The 27,871-nt window shown below is 44.5% G+C and overlaps 1 protein-coding gene across 1 annotated transcript in view; it reads left to right on the plus strand.

Annotated features, from left to right (window-relative positions):
* SYT16 (synaptotagmin 16) overlaps positions 1–27,871 on the plus strand; it is a 117,886-nt gene that overhangs the window by 32,697 nt on the left and 57,318 nt on the right. The window contains 2 exon segments of the mRNA XM_042799099.1: positions 26,055–26,173; positions 26,175–26,232. Coding sequence (XP_042655033.1) covers positions 26,055–26,173; positions 26,175–26,232 — 177 coding nt within the window.

Here is a 27,871-nt window from a genome sequence, read left to right on the forward strand (position 1 = left end):
AATGTCAATGAGAATGAAAATAAATATGTAGGCAGTATGGAAGAGTGTCTCCAGCACACTTTGCCCTAGGGAAGAAACTAAAAGTTGTGGGTTCATCATTTGACTGTGTGTGTGTCAAATTCACCCTTCTTTTTATTTCTTCCCTCCAGATTGACAGTGCCCCCACATCTTCTGTGGCACCTGGAAAATCTGATTTGCATGCAAATTTCTCCCATTTAGGTTAAAACATTGCTGTTACTCTTTTTTTAAATTTCTTTCATTTTTCCTGCAGAAAAGGAAGGCTAGAAAAAGTTACTGAAATGATACACCTTCTTCATAGAAGATTAAACAGAATTGTTCTGGAAGTGAAAAGATGTGCTGTTTTGAGACCTGTCAGCCAGCCAACAAATGAAGCGTTAAGTTAGAGATGCCAGAGAGATGTACTACATTACTAAAGAGAGAATAGGAGAGGAAGGGAGGAGCGTGAATCTGAGCACGGAAAGGCGATTGGCCTACTAGCTATATCTGAGCAGTTACTTGGGTGCATGAAGCGTGCTTAGGGTCATATTAACCCAGCTTGGTGACTGGTTCCTAACAAGCCTCCTGATTTATTTTCAGCACCAGCCATTCCTTTTGCTACATCCAGGCACCTGAGAGTCTCTGCAGACTTTGCTGGGGGAGCTGACAGGGCCTGAGGGACCTACGGATCCTGGTGGGGTTCTCTGGAGAAGGTGGTACAGGGCATCATTCAAAGGCTAAGCCTTACTTGAGATAAAGGGCTGGACAACACAGGTGCTTGGTGGCCTGGGTGCTACCAGCTTCCCTCTGTCAGGCTGGCTTCGTGTGCTGCCCAGCTTCTTTTCTTGCCCGCCCCTCCCTCCCCCCCCCCCATTCCTGCTCTGCCCTTCACCACTAATTGAGTGTTTCAGGCAAAGCTGATCAAAACATTTTTATTCAAAATTTAGTTTCCTGGCAGCTGAGCTTGGCAGCATCAAAGAAAAAGGTAAATAAAAAGATACTGTCATTTTTCTGGGAGAAACTCTCATTTTCAAATTTGGAAGCTGAATTGTTGTTACCCAGTTGGGGGGAGGGACCTTTCCAATTGTTTTTTCCTTTTCGTTTACCTTCTCTCCTTAATTCCTTCCATCTCTGTTCCCCCTCCCCATCTCTTTTTTCCCTACTTGACAGTAAAAACTGCCAGAAAGGTCAAGGGAATCTAGGCTGATGGAAGACTTTCTCTCCAAGTTGAGTGTTTTTCATTCAAAAAATAATTGGATGTTTTCCCAGTCTTCCTTTCCCCCCAAAATAACGATTATTCTTGGACTGGTTTCGGCCTTGGATGGGCTAAGGGTTCTTTGGTTTTCTTGCCCATCAGGGCAAGTAACAGCCAGTTGGGGCAGAGCTGGGCTGGTGCTCTGTGCGCTGCTTCCCAGACCTCTCCAGCAGACACCAAAACCCATCCATGAAACTATTGGTGTCTTTTGACTATCCTACTGATTACATGCACGTGGCTGAGGCCGAACGAAGGATCCTGTTTTGCCTTTGCTGGGATGACGTTACCTGGCCAAGAGAACTAGTGCTTTTAAATGTTTACACTTGTGAGCTGGAGGAGGTCATGGCCTCGCAGACAGTTCATTGCTAGAGCAGTGACCTTTTCCTGTGCTGCTTGGCATGAGTTGAGAGCACCTTAGTAAAATGAGCATGAATAAAGATAAAGCTCCAGATTAATGCCTCACCCTAAGAAAGCTGGGATTATTCAATATCCATGATACTGTTGTATGGTTGAGTTGCAGGACCAGGGGGTTGGTATTGACTGGTGTCAGTTGGGCTGTTAGTTGCTGGGTGATTAGCAGTGTGCACTAGCTTTCAGATACCATTTCTGGTGGGACTGCTGCCCCTGAGCTTAAAGCAAATGATCAGGAGTTGACAGGTAAATCTACTGGAGCAGGTTATTTGTTTGATCTACTGAGAGAAAGCTTCAAACCAAGTGGTTAATTTTTCATCTTTTGTTAACAGCTTGCAATCTTATGGGTTCAGATTATTTTTAAATTAAAAATAATAAAAAAGTGAAACAAAAAAGCAATCTGTGGTACACTGCCAGAAGAATGGTTGTGCTGCATCAAAGCAAAGACCCTGATTCTGGCGGGTAGCAAATACCTGGGGAGAATGTTTAAGAACAGAGTTTGGCAATGTGTTCTGAGCTTCTGACAATCAGCAGTTTGGGGATTTTCTAACCCAGAGGTTTCAGTATGACTTTTATGTTTGATAGCCCATAATGAACCCATACTCCATTTATCTGTTTGTTATTTGAACCCATTTGTGCTTCCAGCCCATGCAGTGTCCTGCAGCAGTGAGTTCCATAGTCTTGTGTTGCACTAAACATTATTTTTGTCCATTGTGTTTTGTACCTGATACCTATTCATTTTGTTGTGTGCTCTCTAGTTGTTTTCTAGAAAGTACTTACAATTCATTCCTTATTTACCACCTCCATACCACTTACCATTTTATTACCACTCCATCCCTGCCCTGATCCCATAATTACCTCTTATGCTATCTGAAAGTCAAGTTTTTTACTTGAGTAGAAGCTGTCTCAGACCCCTCGTTATTCAAGTTGCCTGTCTCAGTGTGGTTCTATTATAACCTTTTAAAGACTTCTACACTGCAGTGAAGAAAGGGGCTACAGTATGGATTCATAGTAGCAATACTGGTTTTGTGGTCTTATTCACTAGTTTTCATAATACACCTTTATTTGCCTTGTTACTGAACACAACTATTTTCAAAGAACTATTTGGGCTGTCACTGAGATCCCTTTTCTGAGTGAAAATAGCTGAATTATGTCCTTCAGCGTCTCCGCAGGTAACACTGGTGCAAAATTTGGCTTTCCTACTCTAGGCCTATCATCATGAGTGTTCCTTTTACACCTTCATCATCTGTGACCCCTCGAGCACTCAGGAAAGCATCCTGTTTCTGCAACACTTGAAAAAGAGCAGTAATTAAATTTTTATGCCATTAGGAAGTTGCTTACCACAGCTGTTTTTTGGTCTGCCCTCCTATGAGTCCACATTTAACTTGCCAGAAGTTCACGATCCTTTTTTCTTTTCCTCCTCTGAACATGATATTCACATTCTGAAGGATATTCTTTTTCCCCCTTTTTCTCTTTACTGCCAGTAATTGCCTTAATCTGCCGTTCAGCCCCAAACAACAAATTGATTCTTTTGGTCCTTTTAAAGTATTTTGAAGTAATGATGTAAGTATACTAATGTTTTCCTATAGTACCTGTACATGGTCTCCTGTAAGTATTTCCACCTTTCTGGCTATTTCTTTTTACTGCTACACTGATTTTTTTATGTAGCTCTTTTTTTTTGAATCCAAGTTTATTGCTTAGATTTCTGTGGGCTATTTTTCTTCTATAGGGTGTTAAAGAATAGCTGTTCTCATGTGTTGCTGGGGACTAGCTGCTCTTCTATTACAGGTTTTTAACTAGTTATTTATAATGTCTAAAAATACAGTGTTTTCATCACCCTGTCAAGATAGTTTCCCAGTCTGTGTGGGGTAACTGTAGTTTCAAATACTTTCTGTTTGCTGTCTACATACCCAGTCTCCTGTAGCCCTGTGGACTGTGACACAATCTGATTGGTTTTAAACTAATCTTAATCCGTGTTTTTTTTTAACACATTGCACCATTTCCCCACCGCCCTTCATTGCTCAGATGTTCTCCTGCTTCTCGTATTCGCAGAGTTACAGCTTCCCACTGGGTTTTGTCTTCCCTTGAGCCCTGTCTTGCTGTGTCCCCTGTATGTGAGTCCCTCTTCTCCTGCAGCAGCACAGGGCTTGCCCATTGGGAGGTGGGACTGCGGTAGATGCAGCCTGTGTCACAGCACTTTTTGTCTCTGAAGATGGGGAGTTGCCTGATCTTGTAAGCCAGCTGTCCTTTATTGTAGGAAACACCACTGCACTGTTGTGTAAACCTAGAGTTTACCTTGAGTACTCCGTGCAGTTGTGGCCCCTTCAATTCCAAAAGGATACAGGCAGAACTGGAAGAGGTCTCGCATAGGTGGCTAAGTCAACAGCGTGGACATTTCTGATACCGGGCATGACTGATTGACTCATAAACTGGGAGAAGAAATTAACTTTGGGGGATCATCAGATGTACAGATTTATGGATTAATGGAGAGGTGGGCAGGGAATGCTTGTTCACTGCCTCACCAGGTCTGAGGGGTCTCAAAGGGAGCCAGCTTCAGGAGGAACAGAAAGAGCTGGACCTTCATGCAGTGGGTGGTAGATCTGCAGAGATCTCTTATCAAGGGTGTGTTGGGTGTGGAAAGTTTACCTGGGTTCAATGCAAGGCTGGTTAACTACCTGGAAGGAAACAAGCCAACTCAGGCTCAAAAAATTCCTTGGAAATGAACGTGGCTGGAGGTCAGAAAGCTACCCAGGAGAAGGCACCATGTGGGTGTCCTGCTCTTGTTCCTTCCTCATCACCCACTTACGGCTGTGGTTGAAGAGCAGGCTGCCAGGGGGAGAGGGGTCCTTGCAGGGAGGAAAGGCTGCTGATACGTTCTCATCTTGTGCTGAAGCTTTTGCTGTAGGTTTTGATTTACATTTCTGATCTCCACTAGACCTTCACCTAATTGAGTAGATTGACCCTGGCTCTTACACAGCAGGCAATTAATCAAAGACTGACTAATCATCTCTCTCAATGGCTGGCACCTTGCAGAAAGGCTGAGAATCACTTATGTGCTACCTCCACAAACCAGTTTTATCCTCTGAGATTTATAGCCAGTTAATTCTATTGAATTCTGTGGATTTACTGTAAACTTTAATTATTATAAGCTCTGAAACGTAATAAAAGTTACCTTACTTAGCTACTGTAAGTGGGAATTTAAAAACTAAGTTCTCTAGGTGCTTTAACTAATTGCACTCAGTAGTTTTACCACACTGTTAAAATTTAGCTGAAATGTGTCATCTCTCCCTGAAATTAAACACCTTTAAAACTGTCTGGCTGAGCAATACAGTCTGAACTTATTCTTTATGGTTTAAAAGTAGTTTTATTCCAAGGTCTTAATTTTCATCTAAATCACTTCCTAAGTTAACGTTTGACACTGTTGAAATCTAGAACTTGGTTTTTGAGCTAAGGTTCTCATTTACCAAGGTGCAGTAGTTAATAACTACTCAGTGATGTTAACTGCCATCTATTAAGAGTTTTAAATTGAAGATGAACTGTGAAACAAGGTAAAATTAAACAAAGCAGAATAAATGTGAATGAACACTTAGTCTTTCTGCACAGCCAACCTTGTTTATGTTAGTGTGGTCTGTGCCAGGGCAGAAGCAAAGGGCAGCAAAGGGGTCTGGTTGGCGGCTGTGGCACTGTCATGAGGGGAGCAAACCACTGTTGAAATCCTTATCAAGAATGACATTAGGGGTGATTTTTTTTTTTTTTTTTTTTTTTCCCCCCAGCCAGCCCTATATACCAGCTCCCGGGTGGTTCTCTGAGCCCCCTCCTGACTTCATTTTTCTGCAAGAAGGGGGTAAGCAGACGGTAGTTTTCTTGTTTTATTGATGATGAGTTTTGCCATAATGCTTCAGAAAATCACATCTATTCCCTTTCTGGTAACAAACGTTAAAATCTCTGATTTACCAGCATTAATACACTTAATTAAATAAACTAAATTCCCATGGGCAGTTATGTAGGCTGGCTCTTAATCTACCATAACTTTCTTTTGGTTCATCTTCTGAGAAACCTGAACCAAGAACTCTGAAGGTTCTCCACTGACTTTTTCCATTTTTTCCCACAAATGATTGACAAGTGGAGCCCAGACATACTCATCTCTGCTATGTTGTTTATGGCCCTTGTTGCCTGTACTGTAGGAGCTTCCTGCTTGACTTGGCTTTCTCTTACTGACTTTTGTGTCCTTTTTGTCAATACGTTGCTATCACTGAAAGCACAGTCTTTTTTTGCCCTCCAGTCAAATCCTGGGCTGGACTACCCTTGCAACTGTGTCTTTACTGATGGCAAATCCCCCGTGCATATTTTGCCTGCACTGTTAGTCTCATGGCTATCTTTTCACCATTTGATTTTCTTTTCATTCCTGGTAGATAACTACATTGCATTCAAGTGGAGTTGCACAGCCTCTCAAAGCATAGTTGATCTGTTTAAAGTGTGGATTCCCTTCGTGTTCTGGGGTATGTTACTGAAAGTTTTTGAGGACCATTGTTTTTATATTTGTTGTTAAAGTATTAATTTCCGCCCCCCCCCCCCCCCAACTTCCCCCATCTACATTCGGACAAATCTTGGTTTCAGAGCACGGCTGGAGCTGGGCTGGGTTGGCAGCTCAGCCCTGGCATCCGCCTTTCTCCTCTTGTGTTGGTGCTCCAGGCAGACCTCTGGCTGTCATTCCCATGCACCGAGCATGCACGGATGACAGTGCTCGTGTGTGGCCAGTACTGTGAAGGTTTAGTGATAACATTCCTGGTGTTTTGGGCTCCTTTTTGGCCACCTGCATTTGCTCATGCCTCTCCAAATGGGTTTACTGTGTACTGTGAGCAGCTGGTCCCTTTCCTTCAGTCTGAAACTGCTGCTTATCAGTGTCGCTGGGATTAGATTGCAGTGTTTGTACATGGCAAGTGTTTGAAGTAGCTAAAGACATTCTGGAGGCATCTTCCTCTTATTTGGCAGTGTTCTCTGTCAGTGCACATGTTGCTGTTTGCTGGTTGCTTTTTTTTCTTCCTGGGGAGTTTGCTTCTGTCAAGATAGCTGTTAGGGTGGGTATTTTCCTCTCTGCCTCTCATATCACTTTCCATGGTAGAGTGGTTGCTATTGACTGTATTCTGCCTGTCTCCTCTGTCCAGCTACACTGCTTTAGCCTGCGTGCTAAACATATTGCCTCCATCTCTCTGCTTGCATTTTTGGAGATTTAGATCTGCCCTTCTCCATAGTCTTCCTTGCAAGCTAGATTCATGTAACCCACAAGCTCTCAATTTAGTTTGATGTTTCCACAGCAGTATGTGGACTCAGTTGCAAGGTGAAAAACACTGATCATATGTTTCTTGATTTCTGATCAAAACCTGCTGTTTTTCTGAGTAATTCCAGCCTCCCTTCATCTTATCTGCAATTGCAATGGTTTTAATTGTATTTCTGGCAACACTCTCTTTCAATGCTGGAATATTATTTATTAAAATAGCCCACCCATCTTTAATTAGAAAAAGAAAATCCTCACCACTGATTTTCAGGTCTCTAAATAGACTTGAACCACCATAGTGTGCATAGACTTTTCTTTGGAAATCCATCTCTTATGGAATTTGAGTTGGCCTGTCTGCTTGCTTTGTTTCTGGGAGTTGATTTGCCTGCCAGCCTGTCTTTGCTGGGCATCCCACTGGACTGAGTGCTGCTCCAGACTTTCCTGCTGTGTCACAGTAGAGGAAATGTGGATTGCAACATTGATCAGAGGCCCTGGGGTTCCCCTAAAACTTCTGCAAATTTCTGTGAACTGGACCCCTCAGATGTACTTCAGATACAATTAAATTAGTAGGAAACTTTTTCACTGGAAAAAGAGACCCAAAGTCCAAGCTAGGGGTAGAAGTCAGGATTGGATCCGAAAACCAATCTGAGAAGTGTGCAGGTACACAGGATTATAGCAAGCCCGGCCATGTATTGGAATACCACAGGGAAGCTGTTTGATCACGTTACTTCTGATTTAATAATCTAAACAGACACAATTTCTCTCTTTGCATACTTTGGCAAACCAGGTCAGATTTCTCTACTACAGGCTTAGTGGGCACGTGGATTTTGTTGATATTTTGGACTTTGTTTGTGGGTAATGGCTTATAGTCTCATTTCAGTTAGTTTTAAGTGTGGTTTCAATAAACAAGACTCTGCATTTGGTCTGTGCCACTTTATAGAAATTTTTGTGAGAAGATGCCATGGAGTCTAGACAGGTGTTTAATTGAAACACTGCTTTTGCTAAGACAGTTTCCTCCTCTTGAGTTCGGGACCTTGTCATCTGTGCCTGGTGAATATGACTTAGGCAGAAATGTGTTATGTGAATATTTCTGCCTTGATGCTTATCTACCACAGGCATCTCCTTTCCAGTATAGTCTGCTGCTGTGTTCTGTTAGCCCAAAGGAGTGGAGTATTGGGCAGATGCTGGGTGAGTTCCAAGATGTTTCACTCATATATTCGTACCTTTGTAAGAGGAGTGAGAAGTGCACAGACCTGAACTCTGTTTCATAAGGTTTCCCAGATTTGGGGCTCTTGACTCAGAGGCCTGACTCTGTTGTACACAGTTCTCTCTTTTGCGTTGTATTTCTTTGGAATAAGGCTTGGGGCAGAGAGGGGAGAGTAATTTTACTTTGAGCCCAAGAAGTGGGAGATGTATTTGTTTTTGCAAGTCTAGAGAATGTTGAGGAAGGCTTTATGTAGTGAACAAAGTAAAAGTGCGAGTCATTTCTGCTTGTGTGCAGTTTTACTGCTATCCTGCTTTTCCTGCACATTAATGACTTCGTTTAGCCACCTTTACCTCTAGCAGTGCAGTGATAATTGTTTTGCAAACGAACTACCGTGACAGTGGTGCATCTTAAATACCGGTGGAGTGTTGTGGCAGGTATCCCATGGCTGCTGCTCTGTGAAGGAACAAAATAGGCCGTGCCAGTGTAAAGCCTCTTTTTCTTGGCATTACTGGGCCGTTCTGGGGTTGATCTCTTGCCCGGGCCCCGGGCGCTCACGCTGTCGGGGTCCCTGTGAGCCCTTTGCTCTCCAGCAAGGCGTGCGGGGACACGCGGCCCGGGGATGGGTGAAGGGCTGCGAGGGTGGCAGGGGCAGCCAGCAGCACGAGTGGGGCTGCTGAGAGCCCTCGGGAGGGCTGGGGTACCCCCCGGCTCCCTCCTCCTCCTCCTCACAGGATGTGCAAAGTCTCCTCTCTCCCCTTTCCTCACCACTTGATAATGGGTCTGGGTCAGTGCAGCTGTTGCCCCATGGGGTGGCTTTGACAACAGTGAGCTGAATTAATTAATTAAAGGGCGAGATGACATTCCCTGGCTGGGAGGTGACTACTAGGCATGTGCTGGCCCAGTTTGTACTCCAGGTTCCTCACGGGGTGACATGCCATCGGGGCAGAGGTGGTCTGAATGACGCTTGTCTCGGTTGGGTTCAGCGCGGCGAGCCACTGCCTGTCTGGGGAGGAAGAGCGTGGCGTGCGAAGGCAGTGAGGACTTTGTGTGGCTTTAAATTAAAAAGGCAAATTCAGATCAATGAAGAAGCTCAGATGAAATGCCCTCCCTCCCCCCCCCCTCCCCGAGAGATACAAGCGTGGTGCACTTTGAAAAAGAAGAATTAGAAATCAATTTATGAGGGGTTCTCTCAGAGGCACCTTGACAAAGGGCTTTCGGTGGAGCTTTGAAGGAGAACGTGGCCGGCTGGGTGCCGGTTCGGCGGTGGACGCCTGAAAAGGATCTTGCTGCTTGGCCGGGCTGGAAGCTCGTCACATTGCTGGGGGAACTGGCCGTGGCGTGGCTCCCAGGTGAAAGGATTTTTAATCTTTAAAATAATGGTGTAAAGGTTTATGTGAAATACATTGTCTGGGTTTTAAAAATAGCGGCTTGACATTTAGCGGGACATAAAGGGAATATTTCTAGAGTTTAGCTGGTGGTTGACAAATGATAATAAAAATGTATTTGAATTTCTGCCAGTTTTGCTCTAGCTCTTTTAGCAGAATGGTTCTGAAAAAAAAAAACAACCAGAAGAAGGACAGTGTCGAGTTGACAAGGATGGGAGTTTATTCTCCTAACATTATTGTGACATTATTTCTGGATTATTTTTTCCGTTGGAACTTTATAAATGATGGATTCAAAAATAAAGTTTAGAGTAGAAACTTAATGTGGGAGAGCAAGGAAAGCAGCTGAGTATGTGGGAGTCAGAGTGGAAGACTTTTAAATGGTCTCCCATTTTCCTTCATAAATATGACAGTCCTAATGAATTTGGAGAAATTTGCATAAAAGTGAATAAATATCATATTACCACTGAAAAGATGTCAGAGGCTACAATGAAAGTTTAGAAGGGAAGAGTTCAAGAGTAAGGGAATAGCAGAATAATCGGTGGGAAGAAGTTTGGAGTAAGTGACTTCTCTGGTGCGTTGCTAACTCGGTGGCAGTGGCACGGGTGGAGGATGGTTTTCCCGAGTGCTGGGTAAGATGTGTTGAACCTGAAACCTTCCTCTCTCTTTGGCGACTCATTTTGCTACCTCTGTTCTGGAGCTGCTACTCAGACGTTGGTTTGCAGTCATGCAGCATTGGCACTAAGTGTACGTACAGGGAATGAGGCACCCACAGACCTGCGTGCTGAACTGCCCTGGCCCCTTCCTGGTAGCCCGTCTCTGCAAATCTTCAGGGGATTGGTGCTCGCTTCTAAATTAGCAGGGAAATTTCCAACTGGCTTAGCAGACAAGGCAAGTCTCTTGGGCAATGCATGAAACTTGCTCAATCAGTTGACTTCAGTGACTAGTCTGACATAACTAGACTTTGTGTTGCCCTTGTCGCTCTGCTGTGCGCTTACGTATTTTTATCACAGTGCCACGGCTGCCACCTCCTGCTCCGGGACCTCCTACGGCTGATCAGCATGATCACTCAGCCATGCCTGATCTTGGCACCACGGAGACAGGGGAGAGGCTCTGAGTCTGCAGTGAGCCCTGTGGAAAGGCTCATGTCCCCAACAGTGCCCTTTCACCAGGGCTCTGCCCATCCTAGGCCTTTTGCCTGCAGCCATCACAGAGCTGGGGAAACCAGACACCCTCTTCAGTTGCCCCATCCATGGGGAATCTGGTGCAGAAAGACTCATGTAAGTCAAGGGTCTTGATGTTTGCTGGAAAAGGTCTTTTTTCACCCTCTTGAACTCTAAGTAGCTTTTATTTTGAAGATGCCAGTCTGAACTACTCTTCAGGGATCTGCCAGGCAGCAGCTTTTATAAACAAGATCATCAGAATGTCTTTTTTTGGGGGGGAAAAAGAGTTGCATTAGGAACACCTACATAAAATTGCCTCAGGGAGCAGTTTACCTTAGAGAGGCAAGATACTCCTGATAGGTGATTAGAGCCAACTTAAAAATTGCTGCAGGTAATGGGGCCAGAAGCCCTTTTGGTTGTGAGCAGCCAGGTCTGCAAATGCCGGCTGAGTGAGGAGTGTACTCCCTTCCTTCCCTCTGTTTTCTGTCCACCTTCCCCACGCTCTCTCGTTTTCATCATTGTGACTAGCTGGGTTCAGATGTGTGATTGTTTGATTTTATTTTACAGCCTTTCCATGCTGTTTTTGAGGAGCACCAGGTATTCTAGAAGCCAAAACCAAAATTTTACACTAATTAATAAATTGCTGGGAAGAGCGCCAGTTTCACTGTAGAGAGACCTTTTGTAGGCAGACAGTGGGGATGGATTTGCCCTGAATGCTGGGGAAAAGTAACCCTTCGTCTACTGGGAATCAAATCTGCATCCAAAATGCACATTCAAAGCAGCAGTTGTGTGGCTAGTGAAAACAGGATGCGATCTCACAGTATCACAGACCCTTCCTTAAAATATACATTAGATTAAAAAAAAAACAAACCAGCAGAAAATAAAACCCAGGAGTTGAAATCTATTCTGTACTTGACTGGAAGAAAAAAAAAAAAAAAAGTGACTTCATAAGAGACAGTCTCCAAGAGGAAATCTCCAACAATTCACAGGTGTGTAGTGGGTATATGACCTGGTAGGCATTAGGATCAGTGCTGCGCTTATACCTTTTGCTCTAAGAACAGGTTTTACCTTTGTGTATACAAACCCCATCAGCAGGCACAGAGGTGCTGGCACAGCTTTGCTCTTCCAGCCTGGGAGCCCAGAGCAATGGAGCCGGGCCTGGCGGGGTGGGCAGAGCTGCTCAGGGAAGTAGTGGCTGGCTGGGACCCAGCAAGTGCAAGGGGTAGACTGCTCCCTGGAGAGGAAACAATTTGTTTTACACTGAATGCCCGCTGTGATCGTTACTTCACTTTTTCACTGCAAATCTGTGGGAATCCAGGATGGAAAAGGTACATTTCTAAAGTGGATCCGGAATATTTATGATCAGACTATGAATTTAAGCCGAGTAATAAATTATATCTCTGTACAGGAAAGAAAAGCACTTAAAATTTCATGATAAATGAATGGCAAAGTTTTTTTTAGGCAAATTCATCAGGAAGATAATTGTTCGAATAAAGACCTAGCACTCATAAGGTGAGAGCAGTAGGAAAGCTATAGGTGAGGCAGTAGTTTTTAAACAAACCCTATCAGAAGCTGCATAGGCTGCTTTATCTTGTTTCGCTGGCTAGCATTCCTTTGGTGGCTGTCACATGTTTACCATCCAGCAGCCTTCCTTCTTCCTTGGGACATTAAATCAACAAGTGCATACAGAGAAAAGAGCAAGAGCAGTACTCCTGTTTTTGAAACTCAGGACTGTGCTTCTCTTCAGCTTTGTCCAGCTCGTGTGAACACTGCAGATCCCAAGGACTTAGCAACCTCTCCCAGGAAGAAAGTTTTGAAATGTGTTATTTGTGACAAAAGTGTTCTTAGGAAATTTTATTGCTGGTTTGACTTCTTTTGCTGCTTTATGTCAGTGTGATTAGGTAAGTCTCATGTTTTGAATGATTTCTTGGTGAGAAGATAGCTTTCCTAGTTTATTACTTTGATGACAATTACAGTGTGAAAACCAAATCCTGTGTTACCAACACTTGTTACTTTGGATTTGCATGTTGCTTTGGTTTTCTTGAAATGCAAAGGTCTTGGAAATTGTGAGTAATGAAATAGGAGTTAGCCTTTTCTTCTGTTTTCTGCTTTGACATTGTGCTGTTTCCTGCTGTCATTTCAGATTTTACTGTAAAGCAGTAGAAAGACCATAATTCTGTATCCATAATGAGTAACACAAGTGTAGAGTGTTTGCATTCCTGTTAAGCAGAGGGCACATCTGATCACTGTGCAAGGGAAGCCATGGATACTTGCAGGTATTTGTGACTGAGGTAGGTTAAAAAAAGGACCTAAATGTAGCATGATGTCTGTGGGAGAAAACAGCTGAAGAAATCCAAATAAAGTAGTAAGTAGACTCCATCGTTTGGCTCAGCGTGTCTGAAAACATCCAAGGAACATGTTGCACTTTATTCTTGTGGTGCTTTATGTCAAGTGTTTTGCAGAATGTGTGTGGGGATGTTTGCTCACGTGGGCTGGCCTGGAGCTTAAGAACTGCAGAAACCCTTGAAATACGTGGAAGCTATTTTAGTCTGTCTCCATTGCATCTGTTTTGGCTAACAGTTGCCTCTATCTGCTTCCCCCCTTCTCACTCTTCTTCTGGCTCTGAAGTGGCATGGCTCTGCATTTAGCCCTGAGAACAGTCCGATGTCACAGCTTTTGATTGAAAGAAACTGCGGGTGGATGCTTTGAAACTTAATGCTAATGAATCCTCCAAGGCAGCATTGTGGTCGCTTTCATCTGGAGGGGGCCCTTCTCACAGGTTTTGTGGTGCTGGGATCCTGCCCTGCATGTTGCTTTTACAAAGGAATTATGGAGGGTGTCTTGAATCATCAACATTTGTTTTCTCTGAGATCATTCCTGCTCCACATTAGATCAGTGACAGTTCTGCTTTTGATTTCCGTGCTTTTGATTTTCCATGCCCTGTAGAGAGAGATATTTTGGGCATAAATCCCAGGGTCCATCTTTGATTCAGTTTGGTTGAACTGAGATTAGGCAAGGCTGAGGGGTACCTGGAATGGAAAGAAAGCGTGATACAGGAAAGAATAAGGTGGGAAAGCACACATAGGGACCCAGCTGTTCTCCTGGCCATTAAAACCAGCTCTGGTTCCCTCTTCCCTATTCTTGAGGGACTTCATTGCCTTTCCCTTAGCACAGAGCCCTTGGTTAGCTCAGCGATGACTTCAGTTCACGCCCTTCTCTCTGCAGCCCTAGAAACAAGTTAACTGGTTTGTTATACTAACGTGGATAGAGAAATGTTCATGGTGACATGGTAGAAGGTGTCAGTACTTGCTAAGATCTTTGCTTTATTAAATACATGCCTCTAGAAACCACTGGTGCTTTTTTCCCCAAGCATCTGTTTTAATGGCTTTTGTTATTGCGGGAACATATTTTCCCAGGGCGTAGGTCACTTGGTCGATACCAGAGGCCTAGAAATCTTCCACAATATGCTCTTTCTTTGAAACCACACCCTACTTTATGAGCAGCCTTCTTCCGCTTCAGGGCTCCCTTTCAAATACCAGCAGTTCCTCCATCCTGTTCCTCAAGAGCTGGAGCCTAGATTGGTAGCTAGCCCAGGTCCCAGGGAGCTGTGTGGGGGGCAGCATCTCCTGTGCAGATGTCCTTCATAGCAGGACAAAAAACATCTAGGGGTCGCCTCCACTAATTGTGGCAATACCATGAGTTAATCTGGCAGCAAACGTGTGTGGAGTGAGACTCAAGTGTTGGGCTTGTGGCTTTTAGGTTCAGAGAGTGGTGGGTCAGTGTCCTCTGCGGTGCAGTAAAGAATGACCCAGGAAGGGAAGGAGAGCCTGAATGCCAGGGTTGACTCTGCTGTTCAAATGCCCTGATTCCCTTTGGCAGCTGTGTGAAAAGGTCTTAGTCAGGGCCATTTTAGGTGATGTGACACTGGGGGTTGTTAGATGGTAATTGGTGGCTTCTCATGGCCATGGATCTCATCACCATCAAACAGAATATCTTGTCTCAGCAGCAACGTGACTAGAAAATTTCTCTCCTGTTTGCTGTTCATGCCTCTTTTTGTGGCCCATTGGTTGTGCTAAATGCCAGACTGATCGTCTGTCTTTGAGGCTGGGCTTAAATGCAGGGGCCAGAAACCTCTAGTAGAGCTATAGAAAGGTTGGCCTTGTTTCTACTTAAAAAAAAAAAATCAATTACTGGTTGTGCTTTCAAGGCAAAATCAGCCACCAAAGCTGTCCTTTTAGCATTGCCAATTAGAAGTTTTAGAATAAAGCAGGTGTTCTGCACTGCAGTTTCACAGCAGTACCCTGTCTAGGAAGGTCAAGAGACACACGGTTGTCCCACTTTTACTTTTTGGTCAGCAGTTTGCCACTGCTGTTAACTGGATGTGTTTGATGGGAGCTGAAAAAAGGGATAGAGTGGCTTGAGAAGGCTCAAAACATGTCGCACCGGGCCTGTAGGGAATGAATGTTACCGATACTGGAAAATTTATTTTTCTTTCAAAGGTCAGGGGTTGATGCGTGGACCCTGTGAGGGTCCTGCTACCTGCAGGCAGCTCTCAGCAGCCTGCGGTCTCCTCGCTGCCTGTCCTCGCTGCAGCCTGCGAGGCAGGGGCTGCGTGCGGGCGTGGAGCTGCCGTGCAGATAGCGAGCGTGTTGTGGCCTCTTGCCGCCCCCTCATCTCGGTCGGTGGCTGCCAGGAGATGTCCACGGCCTGCAGGGAGCCAACAAATAATGGGTCAAGAAGGAGCCAGGGCTGTGTTCGGAGGGTACCCTGCTTTCCGTGGGCACGTGGCCTGCTCTCCGCGGATGGGAAGTTGTCTAAGTATTAAGAGGTTTGGTTTGATTAGCTGAAATCTCCTGTTGGCAGCACATTTCCAGTCCCTGGAGCAATGGAGATCAGACAGGTTGCCAAGGCAACGGACAGCCTTCAGCAAGTTTACTGCTGCATCGTCCTTGGTCAATTGATGGAGTAGGGATTATTTAGGTCTTTGAGAAAAAAGCTGCTGTCCAGCCTTTTGCTGTGGTGAGTCATTCTGCCTTGGGTCAAATTGGTGGAACTAAGAACAAGGTTTTGTGGATGAGAAAAATAAGTATATGGAGCGTAAAGATCCCAATTAGATTCCTCTTTGAAGAGGTGAGAGCACTTCAGTTCTGAGTGGAGACAGCTTATTCTTTGTTATCCCCCTAAATAAGAGAGAAGCAGCAACTGAGATACCCTTTTCTTCTCCCACTCCTCCCCTTTCCTCTCTCCCTCAAATGTAAAATACTTATTTTTGTTTGCTAGAGGACTCTGTACTCACTGTTGAATTCTTGACCCATACCAGGGATCCTTCCAGTTTGACCTCCTGTCTCTGCTTTGCTTGTTGCTCTCCACTCCCTCCTCTATTGCAAAAGCCTTGATAAATTCAGCTTACATAAGTTTTCATTTTGTTATATTATTCCTCCTTTTGCACACCTGGGAGATGAAGAGCCCATCATGTCACCACTGTGAATGCCACTGCGGCAGTGGTGGTGTGGTGAAAGTCATCGTGTCTGTTGTCTCTTCATTGATCTGGACTCAAAGTCAGGGTGTGTGTTGGGACCTGGGAATCTCTCACTGTGACTGTTCCCAGGTTTTACTGAGGTAACAGGGTTGTGTCAGCAGTGTGCAGAGCTTTCTCTGAAATTTTGTGAGGGACCTGATGCAATGTTCTCATATGCATGGTCAAGGAGGGAAATGCCGTTGTGCTGAGTGCAAGGCCTTGATTTGCTCAGTTAGTAAAGGTTTCTTTAAAGTAATTCTGGCAGTGATAGGAAAGGCATGCTATGAGGCTTACAAGGCCACACATGGTGAGTTGAAGGTGGTATATGGGAGACACCATAAGAGTGCCCTTTTTCGTTTCTCTTACTGTTGAGATAAATGTGGGTTGTGCTCAGCAGTAAATACCTTGCTAGTTCAGGAAGAAATCATTGTTCAAGTAAGAATTATGAGGCAGTCACCACATGGTTTAACACGAGGAAGCAGGATGGCATTTGCTGAACATGCAGGTGCTTCTGTTCTCCTGTGAGTGAGTGCCTCAGCTCGTGTCATGTGGCATCAGGAGAAGAGAAGGAATTAAAAAACAAACCTAGACATTGCTTGCAGAGAGACAAGTGCTGACTTTCTCTGATATAAAACCAAGGCATGACCTTTGTAGACAACAATTTGAACATGAAAAGGAAAAGTGCCAAGTGCAAGGTCCTGCACATGGATTGAGGCAATCCCCAGCACAAATCCAGGCTGGGTGGGGAGTGGATTGCGAGCAACCCTGCAGGGAAGGACTTGGGGATATTAGTGGATGGAAAACTGAACATTAGCCAACAGTGTGCGCTCATTGCCCAGAAAGCCAACTGTGTCTTGGGCTGCATCAAGAGAAGTGTGGTCAGCAGTTCAAGGGAGGTGATTCTCCCCCTCTGCTCTCGTGAGACCCTAACTGGTGTACTGCATCCATCTCTGGAGCACTCAGCACAGGAAAGACATAGGCCTGCTCGAGCAGATCCAGAGGAGGCCACGAAGATGAGCAGGGGGCTGGAGCACCTCTCCCTTATGAGGCCAGGCTGGGAGAGTTGGGGGGCTTCAGCCTGGAGAAGGGAAGGCTCCGGGGAGACCTTATAGCAGCCTCCTAGTGCTTAAAGGGGGGACAGGAAAGGAGGGGAGGGACTCTTGATCAGGGGCTGTAGGGATAGGATGAGGGGTAACAGTTTTAAACTGAAGGAGGGTAGATTTAGATTAGATATTAGGAAGAAATTCTCCCGTGTGTGTGGGGTGAGGCGCTGGCCCAGGGTGCCCAGAGCAGCTGTGGCTGCCCCCTCCCTGGAAGGGTTCAAGGCCAGGTTGGACGGGGCTGGGAGCCCCCTGGGCTGGGGGAAGGGGGACCTGCCCGGGGCAGCGGGCTGGGACTAGATGATCTTTAAGGTCCCTTCCAACCCAAAACATTCTATGATTCTATGAATTAAAAAGGGTGGAGGAGCCTTTAAAGGTCTACAGTGGCATCCTTACTTATTTACCCCTTTTGAGAGGATGACAGTTGATAGATGTGTCACTGTGATGATGCATGGTTATCTTCTTTCCCTGTCTCAAAATACTGCATTAGTGATACCATGGCAACAAAGAAGTTGTCTTTAAGGAAAATGAAAAAAAAAAAAGAAGCATGACTTCAGTGTTCAAGAAAGGTGGCAGACTGACAGCCCTAGTCTTCCCTTTCTACCAGTAAGGCAGTGATGGTGTCAGCTATGACAAAATGTATCTGATTATGAACTCTTGTGTTGTACTGCAACTGAAAACAAGCCTGGGACATGATCAAAGACAAACCTACTACAGTCAGAGTGGGCTGAGAATCTTCTGAGCAAACATGCTCTTGTCAGACATTTAAATTCTGTTCAAATTATAACTTTTTCTAAGAAATACATAATCTGGAAAAAACTTTCCTAGACCCAAGTTGAGTCCTTATTCAGGATGAAATTCCCCTCTGAGCAGAGCATGGTGACGGTGAGAGAAACCAGCTGTCCCTTGCCCTTCAGTAGGATTCCTAGAGGTCAGAGAGTCGAAGAACATATGGAAGGGGTAAGTTCAGGTCTCTGTCCTGCTTGATTCAGACTTGCATTTGAGTACAGGTATCACCTCCAACACAAGAGTCCTAAGCATCAGGAGATTGGCTTTTAGGGACTAGCTTCTTTCTCTTAATTGATCTAATCCAGATTGTATAAATAGTTATCACTACAGCCTTTTTCTTGCTTTCCGACATCTTAGGTGAAAGCTTTGACCACTAAGTTAGTCCCCTCACTGCTTTGTGTGATGGCTCTTTTTACAAAGGAAAATAGTTCCAGAATGCAAAACTGAGAATTTGAGCATAGCTTGGAGATCAGGGTGACTGCTGAGATAGAGAAGAAATGACAAAGCAAAGACTTGAGTGTAAGGGTTTCTCATAGATTGTGGAAAGTAATTTTCTGCCCAGTTCTAATTTTTATTCACTGGTCTGGAGAAGGACTGAGACAAACAGCTGTGAAGGCTGTGGTTTTCACTTTGTTTACCTCAGCTGTTGGCCAAACTCTGAGAAAAATCCTGGCAGAGACTGATGGTAGTACAAGAGGACCAAGGCCTGGATGGGTACCATGAGGTTCCTCATGCTGTCCCCATTAAACCTCTTCAGCCCTGAGGTGGAGGGGACTAGCTTGCAGTTCTTGAATGGCAATTAAGTGCTGTGATGCTCAAATTCTCAGTCTCACTGGCCCTGTTAACTTCAATGAATTTTAAATACCATGCTGAATTGGAGCCTTTTCTAAGTTTATTGCTAAGGTTGACAATTAGTCTCTGAATCACCCTTTAGAGGCCTAGGTTGATACTTGAGTCACCTCCGTTAGACGGCGTGAATGCTCCCCTGTCCATTAGGACACACTTCTGTTCCCTTGTTTCATCCGTATTTGTGGTATGTGTGCTTACAGACAGAGGAACAGGGTGAGAGCCGGGACTCAGTGCAGAACAGCAGGCATCATTGTTTGCAAACACCATGTACTTGTTGTTGACTTGAACTAGTGCTCACAGCTGTTAGAAACACATGCAGCAAAACTAATACTTCATTTTTTCTAACTAGAAAATGCCTTTTGTTGAAGGCAGAGTATTTCACAGAACCATGTCTGCTTGGTTGCAAACGTCATCAGGAGCATTGCTCAAGGCCAGGGTGGGATTTCTGATTCTGGAAAAACAGTGCTGCCACAGGGTCGTATATAGCAAGTTATATAGCAGCCTTTGTAAGGTGGAAAATCTGGCCTCAGGGAAAGCCTTCTTGAACTTGGGCCTCCTCATTGCTGGTTTATGGCTCTCACAGGTGAACTGCTGGATGCCCTGAGGTTGCCCTCCCAGTGTTTGTCTTGGTCATTTATCTACAGCAGGTTCTCAGTGAAGTCCAGACTGCATCCTGAGAACTCAAGTCTGAGTCTGCCCTTTTTGAATCTCAGTGAGCAGGTTGAAAATATCAGGTGTATCCAGTGCTGACCCTAAAATGGGCTGCACAGTGAGCCAAGTTCAGCCTAAATGGTAGAGGGTGCCCTCCTCTAGTTATTCACCTGGGAGATACTACTGGGAAAAAGAAAATGTGAGTTTAAAGAAGAATTTCTCTGAGGCCTTCCATTTCCTAGATGAGTGCTTTTGCTTAATGCCACCGCCTCTGTGTCCCCTGATGTGCCTGATGTGCCTGCCTTCCCTTGAACTCAGTGTTGCCAGGAGCTGTCAGGCACCTCTACTGGATTGTGTCCCTAAGAGGAATCAGGCTTTGAGGGAAGAAATGCCATTCCTGTGGCTTTCAGGTGATCTGAGGTGACAGGTGAGATGCCTGGAGGCCTGTGGCTGTTGCTTTGTTGCTTGATGTCATCACTAGGAAGATGCTATAGATGTTCTATTTGGGAGCCTCAGCCTTGGGGTGAAAAGTGACGTATTTCTAGACACTGAAGTGCCTGTGTAAACGGATGGGACTTTTCTTAATTGTTCTTTTGGGCCTAACTTCCACCATTTTGGGTTTCGTCAGTGCTGTGGCTCCTCTTCTGTGGAGCAGTTGTGTTAGCATTTCCCTGCTTCACAGAGTTGCTGGAGGGATAAACACATGGAAGCCTGTAAGGTGTGTGGGTACCGTGGTTATGTGGGTTGTAGGAAAAAGGGAGATGAAGTTTCTGTACTGTCTCTGAGACCTTTGATATTGCATGGCCTTGTCATAGGCTATAAGGGCAGCTTAAATCCTTAAAGGTGACCTGCAAATACATCAGCAGCAGCTATGAATGGGCCCATTCTTTCATACTTTGATCAGTCAAATTTTGAAGTCAAAGTTGGTATGACTGTAGTCAGGCCGTCATATTCCTTACATAAAAGGACTGGAGAACTTCCTCATTCTTGCTATCTGTAAATCAGCACATAAAAATAAAGTGTGTGAAACTGAGCTTTGATGCAGGGCAAGTCCTCCTGCCTTGGGTGGGAATTCCACCCTTCTGCTACAGCGCTGAATGTGGTCTGATTGCATTTCTGATAATGTATTTGCGGATCACCTTGAGGAGAAGAGGAAGAGTTATACAACTCTTCCCTCACAGTGCTGTTAGGAAGGGTCAGGCTTTGTCTTCTTTGAAATAGATAATCAGGAGAGAGCTGCAATCCTGTGAAAACACACATTTATTTCTGAAGTGTTTGTGTATTGTGTGTGTGGTGCACATGAATAGAATTGCCACCTGTCCGAGGCTGATAACGATGATCTGGAGAGCAGTGGTCATGCACTCCTTATTCTAGCAGTTTGCTGTATGAAGAGCTGGCACCTACAGCTTCTCTTGGTCTGCAATTATGAAATGCTGCATGTACTGAGTCGCGTTACCCTTTGTGGCACTTTCTGAGCTTGCATGGATAGGGATTTGTTGGAGGTTTTGCTATAATGGAAATAGTGTTAGCTGTGGCTCATGAAAACCCTTTACTTTTTGTCTGTGTTCCACTCACATAAAGATTCCATTAGTTATCCTATTCCTTTAGGAATCCACATATGGCACTATTTTCCTTTATAACCTTGGCCTCAGCTTATGAGTGGGCAAAGTGACAAGACCCTGATAACCACGTGCTTTGGTCACCAGGTAGAGGAAGTGACTGAGAAATCACCTTGGTGTTTCCACTGCACCCAGCAGGGAACTTGTCCTTGCAGTGGGGCTGCTGTCATTGTTTCACCCCCCATAACTTTCCGTCAGTAGTTGCTGAGCCTTGCTAGGCACCAGCCTTGTCACAGACGGACCCCTGTGCTTTGCGGCGCTGTGAAACTGCTGATAGGGATGAGGATATGTAGGTATGCAAGTAGGTGGAAACTTTCTAATACATCATAATAGTAATAATAATAATGTGCACTTCTACTGCCTTGCAGCTTTCGCTAGAACTTCTGCCCACGCATCAGCCTACTTGGTTCACAATGCAGTGTGCATGCTAGACAATTAGTGGTTGATAATGAAAAATGTCATGGGAACCAGCAGGAAAATCATAGCTTACTCCAAATATATAATGAAATGTAATTAGCACAGACAGTAAAACAGACAATTTATGGTTTTTTTCGTAATTAAAAAGTACCAGTAAACATTCTTTTTGCAGGAAGCTTGGTATCAAATGGAATTAAAGAACTATTGTCTGGAATAGGGTTTTATGCAAAATTTAACCCTTGCAGAGCTTAATGGATTAAAGTTTTGTTAATTGCAGAATCTCCAAGTGTCACAAGTATTGTGACACTTCTTCCGTTCATTCTCCTGGTCCTGGTCTGTCTGGAGGGGCCAAATCTGATAGCAGAATTGCTGTGAAACCTACTAAAAGCCAAATATCCAGACAGATTCAATGCATGTAACAGTGTGGCTAATACTTTCCTCCTGCTTTTCCAGACAGTCTCTCCCCTGAAGTCATCTTGTAGTGTGGAGGTAGCTTTGAGGGAGAGATTGGAGCAGGAACATCATTGTAATGTCTTGTGCTTCCTGTGTTCTCGATCAGATGTCTTCTGTTGATCTCTCTTCCAACTCTGATCTGTTTCCTAGCTTGGGGCCCTTCACACTGCACCTTTTTTGTTCTTAAGCAGTGTATCCTAGGGAGTGATGCAGTTACGCATGCCCTCAACTTGACAGGAGTGCAAGCACCGTTGTTTGGCTTGTGCTCTCACCTGGAGCAACAAAATGTGTGGATCCACTGTGGCATTGCACAACGGTGTCTATGGTATTAATTTCTTAGCTTAACAAAGGGTGAATCCTGGCTGAACAGACTGTTTATGTCCCAAAGCACATGGTGGCCGGGTCCTTCCCTTGACTCGGGTGCCCAGGGTTTGAACCAGCAGTTGGATGCCTCACTACGTCTCCTTGCCCTCCAGTACATTTTGTTGTCTGTTGCCGTAAGACTGGGCATTTTACTTGTGTGAGAAACTCTGATGCACTAATCATGCTTTAGCACAAGTGACCTGTGTGCATTTCTGCTGCTCTTCCTCATCAACACCTTCCCAGTCTCAGACATCTCACTGCAGGCCAGAGCTCTACTCCAAATCGGTTTTACAGTAATTTCCCAGGCACAGTCTTAGCCTAGAGTTTCAAGTCATCAAAGAAAGCCCTTCAGCTGAGGGTTGAGGAGAGCTGGGCCATGTGGTCAGGGCCGTATGCAGGTGCAGCATGTTTTCTGTTTGGTGATGGAGGAGCGGAGAGCCAGCATGCCTCCCATCGCAGAGGAAAATGAGCTTTCAGCTGGAGTCAGGTGCACAGACTGTAACGTTTCTACCCACGTATGTGAGACAGTGCTCAGGTGCAAAATCACAGCCCTCCCTCAGAGTCGCTGTGGCACAAACCTCTAGTATCTGGCACAGATAACGTAGGGGAGAGAAGAGGAAATTTCTGCTTAAAGCTGTGGGACAGGATGCATGAGCTCCTTTGCCTTGTGCTGCAGAAGTCACAGCCACCTCCTTGCAGTCGGGCAGACCCTCTTTAGGAGAGGGACTCTGTGGTTTGCTGCGGGAGCCAGCTGTGTAGGAGGTGTTGGTTCTTGCCGGAGCTGTGGTGGTTCTTCTGGAGCACCTTTCCTCTTCGCCTCGTGCCTATGGTGAAGGATGGGGTGGTGCAGGGATACCAGCCCTTCTTGGTAGCTGCCTGATAGTCTTTGCTGTTCAGGGTGTATGAGGAGGGTTCTGTGCCATCCCTTTTTACCTGTGCTCCTCAAACCTCTGCCTCTGTGTGGTCACAGTTGCTAGTGTCCGGCTTTGAAACCTTCCTCCTAGCTGGACCTTTTGTGAGCTCTGACAAGAGATGCCTTTTACATCTTTGCCTCAAGGAGTAGGGGAAGCCTGGAGGGTTCCAAGTCCTACGCCACTGCACTACTGCTTTCTTGTTCCTCCGTAGCTGACCAGGAAACAAGAATAGATGGGGAATAATGCTGTTGTGCCAGTCTGAGATCCTTTAGAGCAAGTGGATAGCAGCTGATAATTTGTCTCCAAACTTTCTTTCAGGATACCTGGTTTAGTCAAGGGTCTTCTTTTTCCTCTGGGATTTTGCAAGGTACCATGCAGGTCTGCTGGAGAAAGGGGCACTTTGAGGATTTCTGCAGCTGGGGGTCATGTAATATATTGGACCATGTGTTGCACAATTTGTGTTTAGAAATATTGGTGACTTGCTTGTGCCCTGTCTGAGAAGGGGAAACCCTGGCATCTCCTTGGATGCAGAGCCAAAATTTTATAGAAGGGCTTAATAAATAGTAACAGCGGTGACCTTGCCACCCCTTTACATCACGCTCTCTGCAATGAAATCACTCACACAGAGCCTTTAAAACATCATTGTAAGTTTGCTACATATCTGCTCCAACCTCACATACACATGCACACACAGACTCTTGCGTGCCGAGGTGTGGTGGACATAATCCTTCTTCCTGCCTATGCTCAAGAAAAGGAGTCGTCTGTAATGGGACCCAGCCAGGCTGTCGTGTATATTGTGGGGTTATAGCTACTTTGAATTATCCTCAGCTCTTTTGATTTATACTTGGCTCCAACAGCCACTTAATGGTGACTTCAGCAGCTGAAAATAGCCAGAGTAGATGTATCACTTGGCCACTCTCACGTCCCCAGCCCTGCTGCCTGGATTTAGGTGTGAGGAGAAGATAGGGAATATAGGTATGTTCCCGCCAAATTGTCCAGGGAAGCTGTGGAACCAAATTTTGGTGCTGTCAGGGAAACCTACTGTCTTCATGGACCCTGTTTAGTGCTGGTGTGGCACAAGGGGGACGCAGAAGTAATCCCCAGAGAAGTGATTGTGTTTATGCAGAAGAGAGCAAGGGAAATGTAGACTTGATCTTGTAATTTAAGCTGCTCTGATTCAGTGCATATTTCTGTTCCTTGCTTAGGCTGGAGCGAGCAAGTTCAGAGCCACCTCCAGAGTTTGTGTAACCCATATTCCTCTGGGTTCAGTCCCAAACACTCCTCTGTTTTGCATGTGGGCTGCTGCTGTGCATTGGTGATTTTTGTTTCCATTTCAAGCATGTTGGCTTGTATTGATTTAGGTTTTTTAGATCCCCTAGGTTGTAGTCCTACTGTGCACTATCAAGACTGTAACTGGAGACAGTGTAGTTCTTCTAGCCCAAGTCTTTCGCTGAGTCAAATCTTGTAAACTCCCAGTGGGATGTTTCACAGGCAGGGCTGGCTCTGTTTACATCCTTTCCTCCAGCTCATCTCATCTGTGAGCTGCAGCTTTGCAATCACAGGCATCCCTGGTGTGCCACTGATGCTGCTGATGTTTCATTTTTATGGGGTCTTTGACTTGAATTGAACAACTGAACTTCACCCCTCCCTGGTGAAATAATTACCAGAATAACAAGTAATTTTTTTTTTTTTTTTTTTTTTTTCAGATGGCACTTACAGTGTGTGCCCTTGCCATCCACATCAGATGATGTATATAGTGTTTGTCCCTTGTTTTGGCATTTTGATATGTGTGAGAGAGGTGAAATGGCTTTAAAAGCTTTTTGCTGGCGCCTGCGGTTTGTTGCAGACCCAGTGATACAGGCAGAACATGATAAATTGAAATAAGACCATTTCTCTACAGTTTGACACAGGGATGTTGATGTATAGGACTAGGTTGTCAGCTGGTGCAAAACCACTGTATTCCTTACAAGTGGCCAAACCTGACACCAAGGGATCTAAACTGAATTACCTGAGCTAGAGGCTGGTCTTATGCAGCAAAGAATGGTAATTATGTAATGTAGTAATATACTTCTTACTTAAGGATAAAGTAGCAGTTGAATGAGGATCATAGGCCATACATTAACCTGGTTCTCAGTAAATGTAATTAACTTAGTGAGTACCATTATGGTGTAATCTGATGGTTTTAGAGAAAATACACAAATTGCAAAGGAAGTGTTGGGGCCATTTACTTCCCAAGCTAATCCTTCCCACAGCCTCCCCTGAGAATTTACTGCAAGCTGTTCAGAAATGGTTTATCACCAACTGCCCTTTCATGGCTGGATCCTTGTTGCAGTATAGACTGAGAGTGTCTCTCTTGAAACTGGTGGAGTTCTGCATTGATACGAAAGTTTATTAAAGTCAGCTGGAGTCATTCCTGTGTTGAAGTTCATCATGTGACAGAAGTGAATACCTTAATCAGAAACATTTTTGGTGTGTGATGTACCCTGTTGTTGATGTCCTCACTAGACTGTCCCAATGTGGATGTTGAATCCATTTAACACAAGTCCAAGTTCTGCTGAATTTAATTGTTATTTCTTCTGGGGAAAGGATGGGATAGCAGAGCCGTAGATACAGATGTTGTTAAACTACATCTTTCTCTGGACAGTTTTTCCCGCTTGTGCTGATGTTTTCTTTATGACTTTCTGTTCCTAGTTACTCCTGAGGCTGTTGAGTTTTTGTCCGCAGCTGGAGTCTTCATTATCCTCCCTGCAATCCTCTTCCACTTCATCATCAAGAAGCTCTGCTTTGAAAAGAGGTGGACTCCCATGCCTGGAACAACAAGGGAGAAGAAAACACTACAAAGAGAAGTCCAGAGTTCATATGGGCCTTGGTAAGTATCACAGTATTATAGTGCCTTTGATGTACAGAATCTTCTTGAAGCTTTGATTGCTGGGAGGACAGAGATAGATCCATTTGCTGTGTCTCGAGTTGTTTGTGTGGAAAACAGCAGGGTTTTGGATAGACTATAGTAACCTCCAAAACTTGATCAAATGGATGTGCAATTGCTACCATGCTCCTATTATCTTTGTTGTCTGGAGTAATCTCTTGAAAAATGAAGGGCAACTCTGGGGAAAAAGCACACTCCCCACTCTCTGTCTGTTGTGGGAGTGTTTTGTTAATCCAATGAAGAGCAAAATGTGAGCAGTTCTGAGTAACTATACTGCCTTTCTGCTCATGAAGGATATGCCTCTCCTGGTTTTCTTGTAGTAGCTATTACACGCTCTTTCATGCATTTATTCTTCTCTGAAAACATTATGTCTTGGGTAAACACATGAGTCCTGGAGTCAAAATAATGGAGAATTTTACCGTTACACAAAAATACCATTTTAATGTTTCTTAGCTATCAAAAATGCATCCATTCTGATAATGGTGGTAACTGAGAATTTGGTAATGTTGTCGTACATTTGTTTGTAAATTTGCGTGTCATAAGTGTATAATCATTGACGTAATCAGCAAGGAGGCCTCAGAAGCCTCCCAGTTAAAAGGTCTGCTTCTCAGTGGTTCAGCCTTAAAGCTAATTGAAGAACAATAGCAAAACAAGGAGCCCTTGGAGGTGTTTTTTGTTGTACATTTTGCCTTGTACACGGACTGTTGCAAAGGGCATGGTCTAGTCATATCTTAAGAGTCCAGGATTTATGAGCAGTTGAAGGCCTGGCTGCCACATGTGATAGGAAGTCACTGGGACTGACTGCTTCTTGCTAAATGTGTTAGTGAGCCAGGGACAGGCACCAAAAGATTAAAAGTACAAAAGGTACTTGAAATTATTCCCAACCCCCCACCCCCCTCCATTGAAAGTCCTAACTTTAATGTTTCTAAATAAAGACTGGGGTTTTTTTAATAAGTTTCCTTCGTTGATATTATTTTTAAGTCTTTATTCCCTTCTCTTCGCCTCCCATCAAGTGGTGTAAAAATGTGGCTTTTATTTCGGTTTTTGAGATGACACATTTCCCAGGAGTGTGTGGGCGTTGACATTCTATGGAGCTGTCACAGGCTATCATGTAAACATGTATTTGCAATGCTTTTTAAAATGTGAATTATTAATAAACAGGGTGGCTTGCTTTTTTTTGTGTTTTGGTCCTTCCAAATTTTGAAGGACAAAAAAATTGCTTCCCAGCTGACACACTCGATGGCAATTTTCATTTCAGACTAAATCTTATGTGTCTGAGTAATAAACCTTTGAAAGCATGGGTTTATAATGGAAACACTAATTTAACTTTAACTACAGCTGTGCCATACAAGCAAAATACCACACACATTAATGAGGTGCTAAATCTGATACGGCAGAGGAATATGTTGTAATCATTAATTACAATGGAAGCTTAAAGCTGGAGCCTGCTTTTTCCGTTCAAACAAAATCAGCTTGGCAAGTTGGAGCTAAGAGCTATTTAAAAATATGATTTCTATATTTAGTTTAAATTTTACCATAGCATTTTGATACTTGTAAGGCCAATATGGAATATGCGTGTAGG

This window comes from Tyto alba, unplaced genomic scaffold (assembly GCF_018691265.1).
Source record: "Tyto alba isolate M040663 unplaced genomic scaffold, T.alba_DEE_v4.0 Super-Scaffold_29, whole genome shotgun sequence".
Lineage (NCBI taxonomy): Eukaryota > Metazoa > Chordata > Aves > Strigiformes > Tytonidae > Tyto > Tyto alba.